Source organism: Macaca mulatta, chromosome 4, assembly GCF_049350105.2.
Source record: "Macaca mulatta isolate MMU2019108-1 chromosome 4, T2T-MMU8v2.0, whole genome shotgun sequence".
Taxonomy (NCBI): Eukaryota; Metazoa; Chordata; class Mammalia; order Primates; family Cercopithecidae; genus Macaca; species Macaca mulatta.
The window spans coordinates 5,678,923-5,696,843 of record NC_133409.1 but is presented as its reverse complement, the minus strand read 5'-3'; the positions used below and the strand labels follow the sequence as shown (position 1 = coordinate 5,696,843).

At 50.2% G+C, this 17,921-nt stretch overlaps 1 protein-coding gene across 7 annotated transcripts in view; it reads right to left on the bottom strand.

Annotated features, from left to right (window-relative positions):
• Positions 1–218: 218 nt before the first annotated feature.
• RPS6KA2 (ribosomal protein S6 kinase A2) overlaps positions 219–17,921 on the bottom strand; it is a 452,599-nt gene continuing 434,896 nt past the window's right edge. For all 7 annotated transcript variants that reach the window (XM_015137669.3, XM_077999204.1, XM_015137670.3 and 4 more), the window contains 6 exons: positions 17,434–17,592; positions 14,448–14,609; positions 11,167–11,243; positions 9,514–9,631; positions 4,480–4,617; positions 219–3,569 (listed from right to left, as the gene is read on the bottom strand). In XM_015137669.3, the coding sequence (XP_014993155.1) occupies positions 3,444–3,569; positions 4,480–4,617; positions 9,514–9,631; positions 11,167–11,243; positions 14,448–14,609; positions 17,434–17,592 (780 nt within the window). In that variant the 3' untranslated portion in view covers positions 219–3,443. The remainder of the gene's footprint in view (positions 3,570–4,479; positions 4,618–9,513; positions 9,632–11,166; positions 11,244–14,447; positions 14,610–17,433; positions 17,593–17,921) is intronic.

Below are 17,921 nucleotides of genomic sequence, written 5' to 3'. Positions count from 1 at the left end.
ATATGCATGAGCTCACCCACCTGCACACACTCACGCACAGGGCTCTGAGGTGGAGTGGTCACGATGCTGCTTCACCTCCCCATGAGGGGTCACATGGTAGTGGCAGAGGTGGTCATGGCCTGAAGCCAGCGGGAGGGGCCAGAGGAGTGGGGAGCTATCCAGACTGTTATTGGTAACAACACAGAAAGTCCAAAGGTTATTGTTAGGCTAGAAAAAGATTACACTTCATAAAACCATGTTTATTCAAAAAAATCTATTCAGAAAGTCTGGAAAGCGTAATAAATATCTGTACAGTGGCCACCCATCTCAAACATGAATTACAAAGCAGGAACATAAAAATGATGTGTAAACATAACTGCTGAGCCAGTGAACAAAGTGCTGAGTCAGGAGCGAGGCAGAGAAGCGTGCTCAGTAGAACGACACAGACGCTGCAGCCTCCGTCCTCAGCCCCTCAAGCTGCGCTGGAGTCCACCTGCCGCCCTCTCCGCACTGCTCAGGGACCGGCAGCGTCCTTCTCCGTTCTCGAATTTGCATGACGCTTAGAAAGGTAGGAGGCAGCAAAACCGTGTCAGAAATGAACGGAGTGCAAATCAAACTTTGCCATGTGCTTGAGAGAATCAGTAAAGCGTTAGGTAAAAATCCCAAGTGCAGCTTTAGGATAACGCCATTTAATGAACAATACTGGCTAACATTAAGTACTATTACCACTTTAAAATTCAAACAATCTTCCAAACATCAATACATACACAGTTAGTTTAAAATCACAGACAAATCGGACTTGAGGGTAAAAGTGAAATCCTCACCTCTTGCCCATGTTTGACTTTGGGGTGGAATTCAGCAAAGCTCTCCCACTGCAGATTGGGAGAATCAGGTATTTCTCCCACACAGGGGGCTGCCAGGGAAGGAGGACCCTATAGGGTGGCCAGCAAGGGGCCACTCGCGGTAGGTCAGGAAGCCTGAGATCTAGGGTTCAGTGTGCGTATTAAGTTCTGTGATTTTCATGACCCGGGGGCGGGGGGTGGTGGTTATGAGATGATATGTGTGAGCAAGGAGAGCCAATTAACCTTTGGGGAGGTCTATGTCATTTGTGCAAATCATACAGAGCATTTCATTTGACGTGGAGGTGCGCTGAGCTGGCAAAATGCGAATTCTAAGAACACCTTCATTTACATGTCGACTGCTGCTTGAAAGCAGTCACCTGCTATTTCACTAAGGGTTTTGAAAGCTTAGTTTAACATATGATACCATAGCTTCTTTAGGCTGACTTTTGTGGAAGGATTTCCAGTATCACTTTGTTCTGCATATGGGAGGGAAAGTAGAGGTATTTCATAGACCCTCGGCAGAGCAGGGCCAAACCAGTGTTCTCCTCCGCTGATGCACATCAAATATATGTAAGGACAGAGTTCGCTGTGATGGGGAGTCTCGTCAGTCCCTTTGGCATTCTTAGAGTTCAGAAGCTAAGTCTGTACAAACCGGGATGACTGAAAAAGACCATGAGCTCTTCTGCGTAGCAAGCAGAAGAGGTGATGACTTTTGTTCATTTCTGGGAGGAGAAATTCTGTGACCTAAGGATTATCCACTTTTTCCTAAGGTTCTAAAAAGAAATGAAATAATTAAGACCTAAACAGCAAATTCATCATGGTGGAAGTAACTCCAGCCTTGGGAAAAAGCATCTTCTATGGAGAAAAGGTGAGGAATGCCCTGTGGGCACTATGGAAACAGGTATTCAGTCCGACTTGCTCCTTTTATGTTTTGTGATTCTCTAAGAAAAAAAAAAATCTTCATGGATTAAAGCTTCTGAAACAAGTTTGTATTTTAAGGTCTGAAAACAATCAGACCAAGCTAAGGAGTTATTTTTCAGAACGCAGCACATTTTTTTGTTTGTTTGTTTTGTTTTGTTTTTAGTTGGGTACTAGAATCGAGATGGAGGGAGAACAAATCCCAACACAGTAACATTTTCTTAGGGAAAACCTGGCTGTGGCCAGCGGAGGCCTCCTGAAGCTCCGCTTGCTGCAGACACGGGCTCTTCAGTGATGCAGGGTGAGGGGGTGAGCGGCGCCCCCTCCCACCCAGTCCACTTGCTGGGTACCCTGGCTTGGCGGCCGCCGGGGAGCATCTTCAGCACCCTTACGGGAGAATGAAGGACCCGTGTGTTCCCTCTGCGGGCTGGACTGGGCGTCAAGCCTCCTGCCCGGAACCTCTCACTCGATTTTACTCAATGAAGGAGAGCACAGCATGGCCTAAATGCCCCACACCCAGCCTGTGTGCACACCCCAGGGAATACGGATCTGTGTGAAAACAGATCTGTGCAACAGAGACACAAAACGCAACACAAAGCCACAGCATCTACAAAGTGCATCGCTCCTGTCCACGCTGATCTCCGCTGCCCTCCGACCTGTGCCCCTGTCCCTTAATCTGCTGGGTGGGGCCTGTGTCTCCCTCTAGCCTCCAGTTGGACTGAGAAGGACTGGGTGGGATGCCACAGAGCTCCATTTCTCAAATTCACAGTTTCTCCGTAGACCAGAAAAATCGAAGTGAACACAGCAGAACCACGGCTTTGGGTGAGCACACAGGAAGCTGACACAGGGCTGAGAAGGCGTGAGAACCCACAGCTCCCTGCAAAGCCTCCAGGTAGCTGTGTGACCACCGGAGCTGGGGACCAAGGGCAGCCCAGTGTGCTTGGCCCCTGGGGGAAAGCCAAGACTGGAGGTGGACACAGGCTCCTCCGGGAGGCGCCCCCTTCCATCCGTGGTGACATGGAAAGGCAAAGATCCAGCCCACCTTGCTGTCGCCTGGGCTCTTACTCCTCCTTTGAATTTGGGACAGAGGATAGGATGGGCTACCCAGCACCTCAGGCAAAAACTGAAGGGCGAGGAGGAAATGGCTCTTTGGATTATTTTGGGCAGAACCAGGCGTCTCCCCCTGGACGCCACAGTGCCAACCCCCTCATCCAGCCCGTGGGGAGCCCCAGGATACCAGGTCACCCCAGTCCTCTAGGGCCCTGCAACCACCGACGGCTGCACCTTTGCACTGCCACTTTCCCACCGGGTACCCGGGACGTCGGCATCGCGAGTCTGACTAAACCGACCGGCTTCATAATTGGAACACAGATCTCTTGGCAGAAATAGAAGCCGTGATATGAGAAGACCCGCGGGTTCTGAAAGAAGCCCCCGGCCTCGCACGGGCACGTGAGGTGAAGGGGCGCATTTGGTTTTGCTTGGGAGAAAAGAGAGCGGGCGGCGAGGCTGGCGCAGTGAGGCTTGGAGAAGCCCCCGGGTCAGGACCCTCTCCGGGGTTGAAAAAGAAAACACGGACACGGCGAGGGCGGGCGCCGCCTCCCTGCTGGACTTGTGGTCACTCTGGGTGCCAGATGGGCTCCGAGGCCGGGGTCTGTGAGCCCACGAGGATGCTGGCGGGGGACGCTGGGGCCAGGGTCCCACCTGCTACAACCGCGTGGACGTGAGTCTCTTCATGCCTCTGCGCTGAGCCAGGTTGGACGACAGCACGGGCTCCAGCCGCGGGGCCTGAGGTGCTCTGTTTAGAGCAAAGTAGGTGGCGGCCATCGCGCCCTGCAAAACAGAGGACAAGGGTGAGAGCCGTGGTGCCTCACTCCGGGGGTGAAGCCGGAGCCCAGGGCCTCCATGGGCCTCAGCTGCCCCCAGGCAATGTGGGGGAAATCGGAGCTTCCCCAGGGTCCCTGGAGCATGGGGTACTGTGAGCCCGCCACAGGGGGCCAGCACCTGTGGGCCCCAGGAGACAGGGGCTTCTCATTCCTGCACCTGGCCCCCGACCCGTGCCACCCTCACACTGTGCTTGTGCCTTGGGGGGAAATTTTTTAGACTCTTGTGGAGCCCCCAAGCTGAGGTCGCGTGATCCCCTGCATTCTGACAGTGAGGCCAGGTCTGTTTTGGGGCTTGCTGGGTCCTAGGACACACGCACAGCAAATGCCAGGGCCTGTCAATCTGGACTTTGGCCACTGTTGAGGAGTCTGGACTCATCTGGAGGAACAGGCATATCCTGGAGTGAATCCCAGTTCTCAGCATGGATCTGGAGGGGACTGCTCCTAACTGGGTCATGCCTAGTCCTGCTGGGGTGGGACGGTCTATACTTCTCAGAAGAGGAGTCCCACCCAGAGGATGGGGTGCCTGAGAGGCAACTGTTGCCTGAATGTAAGTCACTTATGAAGTGGGGACTTTTTTGCACGTGTGGCCTAGAATGGAGGCTTTGAACTTGAGTGGAACAGCCACACCAGCTGCCACCACGTCCGCAGAGATTGCCACCTAATCAGAGAGGCGCACTGTGCGTGACCGCGCATGTCTGGTGAAGTACGTGAAGGTGAGTGGGCCGGCGGTGCAGTTTGGGGCTGCTATGGGCTCTTTCTCTGCACTCCCTGGTTTCTTCAGAGTAATTGCAAGGTGTCAGGTTCTTTTCTGGGTTTCCCATTCCCACCACTGTGTCCACACTGTTGCCTGCTGGTACCTTCACCAGGTGCACGTCCTGTCGGCTGAGCTGGTTTTGGGACAGGTACTCTCTGTTGACCACCCAGGGGTGTTTGAGCACTTGCATCGCTGTCAGGCGCTGATGAGGGTCCACGTGGAGCATCTTGGACACGACGTCCTGCCAGGGAAGGGCACGAGAGTGCGGGGGATGTTTGGATCATCTGTGCTGCGTCAGAGCCTCCCCAGCAGAACAACTTCTCTCCGTCTACAGCAACACCCAACCACTATGCTATGCGAGTGTGGGTCTTTCTTTGCATTTTGGGGTCAAGTGTTCACTTTCAGGTTTAGAAGTATGTCAATGGTTTTTAGCTTTAAGTATCAGCAAACTTAGAAGTTCACTGAAGGTTTATCTTTTATTAAATTTTTCACGTCTAAAAGGAAGTTAAATGTGGAAATGTTAGACAATGCATGTAAATCGATGAAACACTGTTTCTTGTAACAATGATATCTTTCCAAAGGGAGAAGCTGAAATAATAAATATTCCACAGGTAGAAATCAACTCATCATGATGCACATACTTACATTTTTTATCAGGACTACCCACAGATATTTACTACAAATAATCACAAACTGTAACATCTACAATCTGGAGCCATCAGATATGTCCAATGGGTTCATGTGCAATAAAGGTCTTTTTCTATTTCATTGTAAAGTCATAGCAGTAAAAACCTCTAAAACGAGATTCCACGTGTGTACACACACACACACACAATACAGTGCACATTCTACTACAGTGAATTACATTTGCGGAGTACTTGGTGACAGTGTGAATTACATTTGCAGACACACCTGATGCTTCTGCTGTAATCACCATAATCATCCTTGAGGTAAATGGGGCAAATATTACTTTTCCTAATTTGCAGATGAAGACATCACTGCCCGAGGAAGATCCAAGATGAGAATCCATCTTCTATCCACTAGCCTACTCTCCTTCCTTAGTGTTCCCACCCCATATGAAGAGGTCATAAAATGAATTAGAATGTGGTTGGGCGCGGTGGCTCATGCCTGTAATCCCAGCACTTTCGGAGGCCGAGGTGGGTGGATCACTTGAGGTCAGGAGTTTGAGACCAGCCTGGCCAACATGGTGAAACCCATCTCTACTAAAAATACAAAAATTAGCTGGGTGTGGTGGCAGGCGCCTATAATCCCAGCTACTTGGGAGGCTGAGGCAGGAGAATCACTTGAGTCTAAGAGGCAGAGGTTGGAGTGAGCTGAGATTGCACCATTGCACTCCAGCGTGGGCTACATTGCAAGAGTCCATCTCGGGAAAAAAAAAGAAAAAGAAAAAGAAAAAAAAAGAATGCATATAGAATGTGAAGTGGAATTACTCATTAGAATTTTTGGTCATGAAACAACTAAGAAATACTATGCACAATAACAATATCCTTTTTATACAGAAAAATCTAACGCCTTTTGATATTTGATAACATTAACCTTGGTAATTTCTTGCAACAAATATCTCCTAGAAGTATGAGTGTTGTCATTTTCAGGTGTAAAAAACAAAAGCAAAGAGTGCTTTATTAACTCTTCTTTCATTATCTTATAGTCAAGACACTGAGAGAAGCAGTATTTTTACTCTATACCTGTAGGATGTGGAGAAAGACATACTAATCTGTAGCTTTGCTGGTGTTTGGAGGACTGGAGGTTCTGTTGTGTGCTAAGTAAGAGAAAGGAAGAGGCACGGGGAAAAAACAGGGGTGGGATGTGCTGATCAGGGACTGGTGGTGAGGGACAGGAAGGGTTGGCGAAGTCCTGTGAGGCGGCAGAGACTTCTGCCTGCAGCAGTGATCTTGACAATGTGCCTTTGTCCTTGACTCTGCTCCTTTCCCAACACCTTCTCCCTGCTCCCACACCAGCTTCCAAGATGGCCTTCCAGACAAACCACCAGCACCCACGACCTAGTCTGAGGCTCTATTTTGGGAACCAGAACTAAGACAAGTCCTACACTCATTTAAGAAAAAGTGAGGGTGTGGAAAGGAGCACTTGGACTGTCAGGGTCTGACATCTGGGATATGCTCACTAAATGCCAGCTGCCATCACCTCTGCCATCATTTCCACAATCACCCTCACCATCCTTCCTCCCTCACCCCCACCCTCACCCTCACCCTCATCTTCACCATCACCTCCACCATCATCACCATCCTTCCTCCCTCACCCCCACCACTACCCTCACCATCATCTTCACCATCACCTCCACCATCATCACCACATCACCATCCTTCCTCCCTCACCCCCACCCTCACCCTCACCCTCATCTTCACCATCACCTCCACCATCATTACCATCCTTCCTCCCTCACCCCCACCACTACCCTCACCATCATCTTCACCATCACCATCACCTCCACCATCATCCTCACCATCCTTCCTCCCACACCCCCACCATCACCCTCACCCTCACCTTCACCACCACCTCCACCATGATCACCACATCACCATCCTCACCATCATCTTCACCATCACCTCCACCATCATCCTCACCATCCTTCCTCCTACACCCCCACCATCACCCTCATCTTCACCACCACCTCCACCATGATCACATCACCATCCTCACCATCATCTTCACCATCACCTCCACCATCATCCTCACCATCCTTCCTCCATCACCCCCACCACCACCCTCACCATCATCTTCACCACCACCTCCACCATGATCCTCACCATCCTTCCTCCATCACCCCCACCACCACCCTCACCATCACCCCACCATCATCCTCACCATCACCTGCACAGTCACCTTCACCATCCTTCCTCCATCACCTCCACCACCACCCTTGCCATCCTTCCTCCATCACCCCCACCATCAGCCTCACCATCATCTTCATCACCTCCTCTACCATCATCCTCACCATCCTTCCTCCATCACCCTCACCATTACCCTCACCATCATCTGCACAATCACCCTCACCATCATCTTCACCACCTCCATCATCACCCTCACCATCCTACCTCCATCACCCCCACCATCACCCTCACCATCACCTTCACCATCACTGTCACCATTATCTTCATCACTACTTCCATCACCCTAGCCATCCTTCCTCCATCACCTCCACCATCACCGTAGCCATCATCTTCACCACCACCTCCAACATCACCCTCACCATTTTTATCCGTCACCTCCACTATCACCCTTGCGATCCCTCCTTCATCACCTCTACCATCACCCTCCACCATCACTTGCCATGCTTCCCCATCACCTCCACCATCATCTCTACCATTACCTTCCATTATCTCCACCATCACCTCCACTATCATCTGTGCCATTACCCTCATTACCCTCACCATCATCCCCATCACCTCCACCATTACCTCCACAATCACTACCATCACCTCTCACTATCATCTCCCACCACTCCCACCATCACCTCCATGATCACTACCACCTCTGCCACCACTTTTGTCATCCCTTCATCACCTCCATCATTTCCCACTGTCACCTCCACAATGATCACCTCCACCATCACTGCTGCCACCTCTGCCACCACTTTTGCCATCCATCATTACTCCCACCATTACCTCCACCATCATCTCCACCATCATCACCTCCACCATCACCTCCATGATCACTCCTGCCACTATCTCTACCATGATTTCCACAATTATCCCCTCCACCATGCCTTCACCACCACCTCCATCATCACTGTCGCCACCACTGCCACCACTTCTGCCATCCCTACACCATCGCCTCCATCATCATTCCCACCATTACCTCCACCATCATCTCCACAATCGTCACCTCCACCTTGACTGCATGAAGTTGCACTGAGATGACAACAGCAGAATTGGAATCAGAGCCCCTGACTCCTTCTCTTCCAGCCCTTTTACATGAACACTGGAAACAGCTGTTGGTGCTGCTTACCAGTGGCTGGATTATGATTTACTATTGGATTAGATAGGAATTTGATGATGCCAAGTAAAAAACCGCCTGATGGTCAAAGGAAATAAGGCAGGTTATAAACTGTGTGGACTGCAGACAAGGCCAAACTCCAAGTATTTTATAAGAATAGAAGTACATCTCTGAACCACAGCTCTACTTGGTTGGTTTATGAACATGCAGGGCAATCATTCTGCAATATTGCTAAAAGCGTGGTGGTTAAATTTATGTGTCAACATGGCTGGGTTATGTTACTCAGTCTAGATGTTGCTGTGAAGGTTTTTTTCAGATGTGGTTAACACTTAAGTCAGTCGACTTTGAGTAAAGCAGTTACCCTCTACAATGTGGGTCAGCCTCATCCAGTCAGTGGAAGGCCTCCTTAGGAAAAAGACTGTGCTCCCCTGAGGAGGAGGGAGTTCTGTGGCAGACGGCCTGTGCTGGGCAACTGCCCCATCCGTTCCTCCCTGGGGCTCCAGCCTGCCGGCTGCCCCGCAGTCACAGACTTCCCCGTCCCCACAGTCACGTGAGCCAATTTCTTACAAATAAATCTCTCTCTCTCTCCACACACCACACACACACACACACGCGTTCTTTTTCTTTGGAGAACCCTGTATAACATACCAAGACATTAGAAAATGTGAACATGCTAAAAATGTTTTTGGAAATAATGTTTTTAGATGAAAGGCTTAAAAGATGCCGAGGATAAGGCCAGGCGTGGTGGCTCACACCTGTAATCCCAGCACTTTGGGAGGCCGAGGTGGGTGGATCACTTGAGGTCAGGAGTTCGAGACCAGCCTGGCCAACATGGTGAAACCCAGTCTCTACTAAAAATACAAAAAAGTTAGCCAGGTGTGGTTGCACACAGCTGTCGTCCCAGCTACTTGGGAGGTTGAGACAGGAGAATTACTTGAACCCAGGAGGCGGAAGCTGCAGTGAGCTGAGATTGTGCCACTGCACTCCAGCCTAGGTGAGACAGAGTGAGACTCCATTTCAAGAAAAAAAAAAAAAAAAAAAAAGATGCTGAGAATAAAATACCTACACTACTTATATAAAACCTATCCACTGGCTTCCTCAGAAATAATATGGCTGTTTCAGAATCTGAATATTTAAAAGCGACGCTGGGACATGTACTCACTTTGGCTGCGTCAGATATGGAGTCCCAGTTTCCCCCAGAAAGGGCATACTTCCCACTGCCGATCCGTGCCAAAATCTCCTCAGGGGTATCGTCTGGCCCATTTGCAAAAGGGGTAAATCTGTATAATTAGACAATTTGTGGTAATGAGCTTCCATTTTACAACCTAAAATAAAGTTTTCAAGTTGCTATCACCCCTCGGCTGTTAAAAAGAACAGCGCTTTGCTTCCCCCTCCTCTGCTCTGCAGCCAGGATTCACGGGAAAGCGGAACTCGGAACTTACCTCTTAACACTATGCCCGTTTTCCTTCCTTAGCCATTGGGTGGCTAGAGGTTGATGGGAAAGTGGGAGAGCCCTGTGAGACCTGTGCTGTATCCCCTCTGGACCCAGGTAAACTGGGACGGGGTGGCCTAGTGAGCTGCCTGGTGCCATGGTTTCCATGGTGACGGTGTAGCATCATGCAAGAGAGCCTGAGACGTGGAGTCTGAAAGACCCATGGTGGATGTGTTACCAACTCTGTGTTCTTTGACAAGTTAACTTTTTGAGTCTCCATTGCAAATGCAGAGCGTATGCATGAATACACATACATGCTTGGTGCAGCCCTGACCGTATTCCAACGTGTGGGAGGTATTCCTGGTGTCCCACCTTCACACACACCCACACACTCCTAGAAAAGGAAGGATATGTGTGCTGCCAGCGCTTCCTCTAGTGGGAAAGTTTGTGATCTAGTTTTCCATATAGGCAAAGTGAGTATTAGAAGCATCACAAAATAACCTGACTGTGGCATTGGTAAGAAACTGAGGTTTCTTCCTTTGCTACTGCAGTCCTCGGGGTGCGGCTTCAGGCACCTGATTTACTCTTCTGCTGTGGACACTACCTATTGATGAAATACGTGAAAAGCAGGCCGAGCTCATTCATTCTCAAGGGGGCATTCAGGCCATTTTGCTAGAGCAAACAGGATTGGATGGTCTAGGGTTCTTTTCTTTTCTTTTTGCCTCCAAGTATTTAATAAACGTAATAGGAACCAGCGGATCTTGTAGGATCCTAGACCTTCCTGCCTAGAAGCAGCCACGGTGTGTCCTCTTCTCACTCAGGGGAGAGGGAAGGGAGGCCGGTACAGGTTCAAGTGTTTAGCCCAGAGTCATGGCTAATGGCGAGTGGGGCTCAGAGGGAAGTTAGCTGTCTGGATGGCAGGCCCAGGCCACTTTTTGTAACACCACGTGTCTCACCACAATGAACCGGCCCATGCATGACTCACAACCACGAAAGCCAGGTACAGACACTGTTTGACCCTGAAGCTGCTATGGATGCTTCTGGTTTAAGAGGATGTCTGGAAGGCACATCTGTTGCTACCATTTAAGACAGTGGCAGGGTCAGCAGAGAGAATGGGGACTATGCTGGCAAAATGTGGGATGTTTTGTTCATGAGCTGAGTTTAAAGAAAATGTGTGGCTACATTTCTTGCTCTTGTCCAGTTGTCCTGAGGGGCTAAGGAAGTCTGCGAGTGTTCACTCAGGGTCTGGGAGTGTTTGCATACGCATTGGGTTTGCCCACATGTGCACACTAGGACAGGGCTGGCCCTGGTCCCCTAACAGACCAGTCACTGAGGCTGCTGCCCCGTGTCTCCTCCTGACACCTGTTTGAGGCGACTGCTTACCCTGCCAGCATGGTGTACAACAGGATTCCCAAACTCCAGATGTCACACGCCGCATCGTAGCCTTGACGCTTCAGGACCTAGGAGGGAACGACAGGACACCGGCATGCCCTTCACGAAGGACATTCAGGTTGACAGCACATTTCTCCAGCGGCATCCTATGCCAGCAAGCTGGGGACTAGGAGGAGGACAGTGCTGTGTCTTCGGTGTGACCACTGTTTCTTAATGCAAAGCCAACCCTAAGGTACTGCAGTAGGACTCCTCCCAGGACAGCCACATGGTGAACCAGTGCTCTTGCCAGACACATGACAGACAGGCTAAAAAGGAGGGCCTTAATTTTTAAGGCAGAAGGATTTTTCTGTTATGGCGAAATACGTAAAACATAAAATTGACCATCAAAGCCCTTTCTAGGTGCAGTTTAGTAGCATTAAGCTTATTCACATCATGGTGCCAACACCACCACCATCCATCCATAGAGCATTTTCACCTTCCCAAACTGAAACTGTCCCCATTAAACAACAATTCCCTGTCCCCCAGCTCCTAACACCTACCCTTCTACTTTCCATCTGTATGAATCTGACTCCTCTAGGGACCTCATATGAGTAGAATCATGCAATGTTTGTCTTTCTGTGACTGGCTAATATCACTTAGTAACACCCGTGTGGTTTCTACCTTTCAGCTGTTGTGAATAGTGCTGCTGTGAACATGGGTGGACACATGTCTGTCTGAGTTCCTGCCTTCAAGTCTTTTGGGTGTATACCCAGAAGTTCCATTCCGGGCTACATGATAATGTTTAATTTTTCTGAAGAACTGTTAAAGCAGCAAAACTTGTATGCATGCTAGGATTACATACTTCAGTAGAGGGCAATCCTCTGAGATAGTTACAGTCGAGTTACAACAAAGGAAGCCGCATCAGTGCTCATGGATTACTGCAGATGATTGGATTTAGCATTAAATATTGAGTCGGGAGAGCTCGGCTCAATTTCCATAGAGATGAGAGCGAGGAGCCTGTCCTTTCCTCTCTGTATTGCTGCCACCGTGTGCGAGCCTGCACCATGGAGGGGACCAGCCAGCACGTGCTGAATGAATATGGTGCTCATGGTGCAAGCCTCACTTCCTAATCCATCAGCTGGGCAGCCTTCAGCAGTCACTTACACACACGGAGCTTGTGCTTTCTGAATCTGCGAAACATGGTTAATAGATTATACCCTGCCTACTTCGTATGGTGGATGAGAGTAAAAGTAAAAAAAAAAAGTTGGTAAAAGTGCTTTGTAAATGGCAAAGGAGTATCACAACCTAGGGCATTCTGTAATCAATAAAATCAATATTGTGGGAGACCAGAATATGCTACCCCAAAATATGCTGCATAGGCGTGAGGGGCGCTGAGCTGAAGATACCTAAGAAGAAGCAGATGCAGGAGCGCTCTGTGTCTTCCATTTGTCTAAAATCAGGACATGGATTAAGACAAAAGGTACCAACCCCCCACCAGAGAGGACAAAGGCTTTCCCTAGGGACAGCTTTGGACCCATGTGGTCCCATATAGAACCAGCCTCCATCGGCCAGCCCTGTACCTCCCCAAGCTGCAGTCCCTGGAGACCCAAAGCCCTCTTCCTTTGTCTTGCCAGGTCTCTAAAAATTCTCTATTCTTTGTTGAAGATGTCATGTAGGCTGGACTCAAAGCCACCTCTGTCAGAACGACTCATTCCCTGGGCATCTCCCATGCAAACATCAGAAGATGTGTTAGTAAACTTCTTTTTCTCTTGTTAATCTGTCTTTTGTCACAGGGGTCTGGTCCAGCTAAGAACTTATGAGGGATGAGGAAAATGTGATTTTCCTCCCCTGTAATATTACCAATATTAATGTTGATTAAGTAAGGCAAGAACAGAGACTTATAACCTGGTTCCTTTTTTTTTTTTAAATTTTTATTTTTTGAGACGGAGTCCTGCTCTTTCAACCAGGCTGGAGTGCAGTGGCGTGATCTTGACTCACTGCAACCTCCGCCTCCTGGGTTCAAGCAATTCTCCGGCCTCAGCCTCCCGAGTAGCTGGGACTATGGGCACACACCACCACACCTGGCTAATTTTTGTATTTTTAGTAGAGACTGGGTTTCACCATGTTGGCTAGGCTGGTCTCCAACTCCTGACCTCAGGTGATCCACCTGCCTCAGCCTCCCAAAGTGTTGGGATTGTAGGCATGAGCCACCACACCCAGCCAAACCTGGTTATTTTTAAAGGGGCCACAGGTTGCTCACGTGTCTGGATAACCCCTGCATAACCTAAAACAGCCTCTCAGCCCAGCCCCTGGCTGCACGTCCATTCATGTCTCAGCATGCAGAAGCATCTTTACCATGCACCAGTGGCCCTGGGTGACCTCTCAAATAGCTCCAAGACCCCCACGAGATGCCAGGCGCCTCAGGCCTGGCTGCTCGCTTGACGCCCCTCCCACCGGAGCAGCTCTGGTCCGGTTCCATCAAGAACCCGCGGGATCCACACAGACTCTGAAGTCTGCCTTCCTTCCCAGTTCCCTCCTCCCCCATCCCACCGGCAGCATCAGCCACCGCCCTTCCCTTCCTCTTTTTACCACCGGATCAGATTCCGTGGCTTTTCTCAAAGGCAAGAAATTGGGCTTAGCTTTATAAATACATCCTTGACTTCAGAACCTAATGGAACTTGTTCCTGGGAAACGTGAAAAGAGAGAGAAGTTCACCGGGTGCCTTGACAGCTGCTGAGTGGGGCTGGGAGCAGACACAGACCCTGACCAACGTGAGCGTTCCGTGGTAAATCACCCTGGAGCCCTGCGGTTCGCAGTCTGACAGCTGCTGACTTGCTGCTGCCGGGGAACCAATCTGCAGTGAGAACTGGGGTGCAGAGGAAATCCGTAAACTTAGTTGCTCCCTGCGCTGTGACGGATCCATCTCCCATCCCAGGTGAATCGCAGCTCTGTCCTGGTTGTATAAGGAGACTACAGTATCATCTCTCTAACTTGGAATAAATATGGAGATTTCATCCAAATTGTCTACAGAAGACAATTTTACATAAAAATGTTACTGTTGAAAAGTTTTTTCAAGTGGGAAAATGAGAATAAGAACAACTGTGTTTAAGCAAGATTGGCCTCTGGCCCAGGAGACTGAAGGTTCTCATTTCTGTTTCCCAACACCACTGCTGACGCGGCTCAAGCCGCCTCTGCTGTCCCCGCTGTCCCCGCTGTCCAGTGGCTCTGCAGTGGGAGGGGCAGAGCGTCTCTGCGGACGGAGGGGCCTGGGTCTGCAGGCTGGGAATGCTCACCTCCGGGGCCACGAAGTTGGCCGTGTAGCAGGGCGTCATGAGCAGCCCGTTCCCCGCGCGCAGCTGCTTGGCAAAGCCGAAGTCACAGACTCGGATGGATTCCGGGCTCCCCGACTCATCCCTGTACAGGATGTTACTCGGCTTCAGGTCTCGATGAACAACCTGCAAGACAGAAGGCACGGTGCCTACTTGGGGGCCGAGAACTGAGCAGGAGAGGGAGGGCAGGTGCATTAGGAGGGGAGGGTGCCTTTGGGAATTGTCTTCCCAGCAGGTCCTGCAAGGAGGCAGCAGGCCAGCAGTGTCAACAGCTGCTGTCTTCTCCACAGGGCCCCCCACCTTCTCCTCTTCTGTGATAGTCACTCACATCTGAGCCCCTTGTGTCACCTGCTTTTACAGTGAATGAATATTTGAGTAAATAAGTGAGCACCTCTCCAAGATGAGGCTGCAGCTTACTGGAGCTGCCACATAAAAGGAAATGTGGTGAGCTCTGGTGATGGGAATGAAAAGCATTTTAAAGATGATATTCATTCAGTAATTATTCCCTGTGTGCCCACCCCCATGCACTGTCAGGTGTTGGAGCAGCGCCAGTGAGTGGCACAGATCAGGCACCTGCTGTCCTGGGCGCACCACCTCGTGGGGGAGATGGACCGGGGCCACGTGATCATGCAGTCACTCTGCAATCATGCTCTGAGGCCTCCCAGGGAGGACTGCGCTGGCTGCAATGATGGTGGGGCCAGCGCACCTCAAAGCAAAGCGGCTATTTAGGGCAGAAAGCAATGTGTTCTGAGGGGACAGAGGGCCATTGTAAGGACATGTGGCATGTCTTTGTACAGCTTGGATCCTGAACGCCTCAATTGTCCTAATAAAATCCAGTGGGAGGATGTAGAAGGGAATTAAAGGGACACACTCCAGCAGTCAGGCCTGGTTTGCAGAGGTCCTGACGGCAAGGAAATGAAAGATTGTGGTTTCACTTCCACTGCCTCCGCTCATTAAATATGAGCAGATCTGCAGAAAGCATCATCCGAAGGGCTTCCCCTGAGTTTGACTGTACTGGGAAAACCTGGAAGAGCTTAATGCTCAAGACCACCGGGTGACCACACAGAAAAGACCCAGTGTGTGGTCCTGGAAGAATATTCCCCTGTTTGGAGATGACTGCATTCTGAAGGCTCAGGACTACGCACACAGCTGGCTAAGACCGTATTTCCTGCTTCAGGAGAAACACTGGGAAGAGACGGCGCACAGGGGAAACGTGTGACACGGTACAGCCGCCTCCCTGTGAGGCCAGGGCTGGGACGGAGAGCACTGCCTGGAACCAGAGGGTCGGGGTCCAACCACACTGGCCACCTACTCATGTGTGACCGTGGGCAAGATACTCAAACTCCTGTGCCCTTTGCCTGCACAGTGGGTGTGATCTAGGGTTAGGGAGTCAGTGAATGAAGAGCTTGAAGTGCAGCCTGGATCACGGTGAGGCCCACGTGAACCTCAGGCATCACCGCCATCCCTGCCTCAGCGTCCCTGCGCACTGGTTAATGAATTCAACGTTACCCATTGCAAGTAATGAAAATTGTCAATTTCTTTTGATTAAGGCCAAAGTTTTTTGGCTAAAATTGGTACAAATGATTTTAGACTCTCAAAGGGTAGCAGAGTCAGCCACCCCAAAATATGCTGCTTTGCCATAAGGATTATTTTGAGCTGAAAACAACGGAAAAGATGCAGATATAAGCAAAGCCCTCTGCCTTCCCCTTCTTTACCTAAAAGCAGGATATAAATGGGTAAAGGTGTCCCTCCTGCCCTCTCTGCCTGGAAGGACGGAAGGGACACTCTAGACCCTTACAGCCTGGAGAAACCACCAGAATGATCTCCATAACAAATGTTCCTAATTAGCCCTCATCGTCTATTAGTTTCCCATAGACCTAGCTTCCCACAGTTTGCTGCCCTAGAAATGCAGTCCTTTCTCTTTGTTTTCTTTAAAAATTATTCTTCTTTTTAAAATTAAAAAAGTTTTAAAATTTGAGACAGTTTTGCTCTGTCACCCAGGCTGAAGTGCAGTGGCATGATCTTGGCTCACTGCAACCTCCGCCTCCCAGGTTCAGGTGATTCTCATGCCTCCACCTCCTGAGTAGCTGGGATTACAGGTGTGTGCCATCACATCTGGCCAATTTTTGTATTTTTAGTAGAGATAGGGTTTTGCCATGTTGGCCAGGCTGGTCTCGAACTCCTGACCTCAGGTGATCTATCTGCCTCAGCCTCCCAAAGTGCTGGGATTACAGGTGTGAGCCACTGCACCCGGCAAATTTATTGTTCTTTTGTTAAAATGCTACATAAGCTCAAGTTCTAACAATTCCTTGGAGTTATTCATGGCTGAGTGCTCCCGTGTGTATGTGAGATGCACATGTTAATAAACTTCTGTTTTTCTCTTGTTAACCTGTCTTTGGCCAGTGTTGTCTATACGGCCTCCACCGAAGAACTAAGATGGGCAGAGGGAAAAAAGAATTTTTCTTTTTTTTGAGATGGAGTCTCGTCCTGTTACCCAGGCTGGGGTGCAATGGTGCTATCTCAGCTCACTGCAACCTCCGCTTCCCGGGTTCAAATGATTCTCCTGCCTCAGCCTCCTGAGTAGCTAGGATTACAGGTGTGTGCCATCTTGCCCAGCTAATTTTTTCTGTTGTTGTTATTATTTTTAGTAGAGACGGGGTTTCACCATGTTGGCCAGGCTGATCTCGAACTCCTGACCTCATGATCCGCCCATCCTGGCCTCTCAAAGTGCTGGGATTACACGCGTGAGCCACCACGCCCAGCCGGGAAAAGAGAAATTTTCTTCCCCTGCACGTCGCTGAGCCTCCAGACACAAGAGGGACAATGGTGGCACAGAAGGAATTCCAGGACAATCTGCGTTCTCAGCTCTTGAACCCATAAACCCTTGTGGTTTTGGTTCCCTCCCTGAAGCTCCCTCCTCCCTGATGGCTGCCCCAGGCACGGCTCCTACCCCCTGGGAATGGAGGTAGTCCATGGTCTTGGTGATGGTGCACAGGACGTCACTGGCCTCACGCTCCGAGAAGTATCTCTGCTGGAGGATGCGGTCCAGGAGCTCCCCGCCACGCATCAGCTCCATCACCAGGTACACGAACTTGCCATCGTCATAGACCTGTGGAGTGAAGGGGCGCACATGGGCCTCAGGGACGCGCACGTCACCGCATGTCACCGCGGCTGGTTACTGTGAAAGAGCAACTACTCCAGAGGGGGCAGCAGAGGAAGTCACAGGGGAGAGGCTGGGACTGCAGGGTCCTATGGGAGTGCAAACAAGGCTTCTGCAGGGAAGAAGCGAATGGCCATTCCTGTCATACCAGATGTGCTCTTTTTAGGAAGAATATGGTTTTAATAATCCACTGCTAAGCAGGGACTGAGTAGGGACACACGAGATGGGTGTGTCCTTAGCTGAGATGAATGGCTTCATGACTCTGCCAGGAGATATTT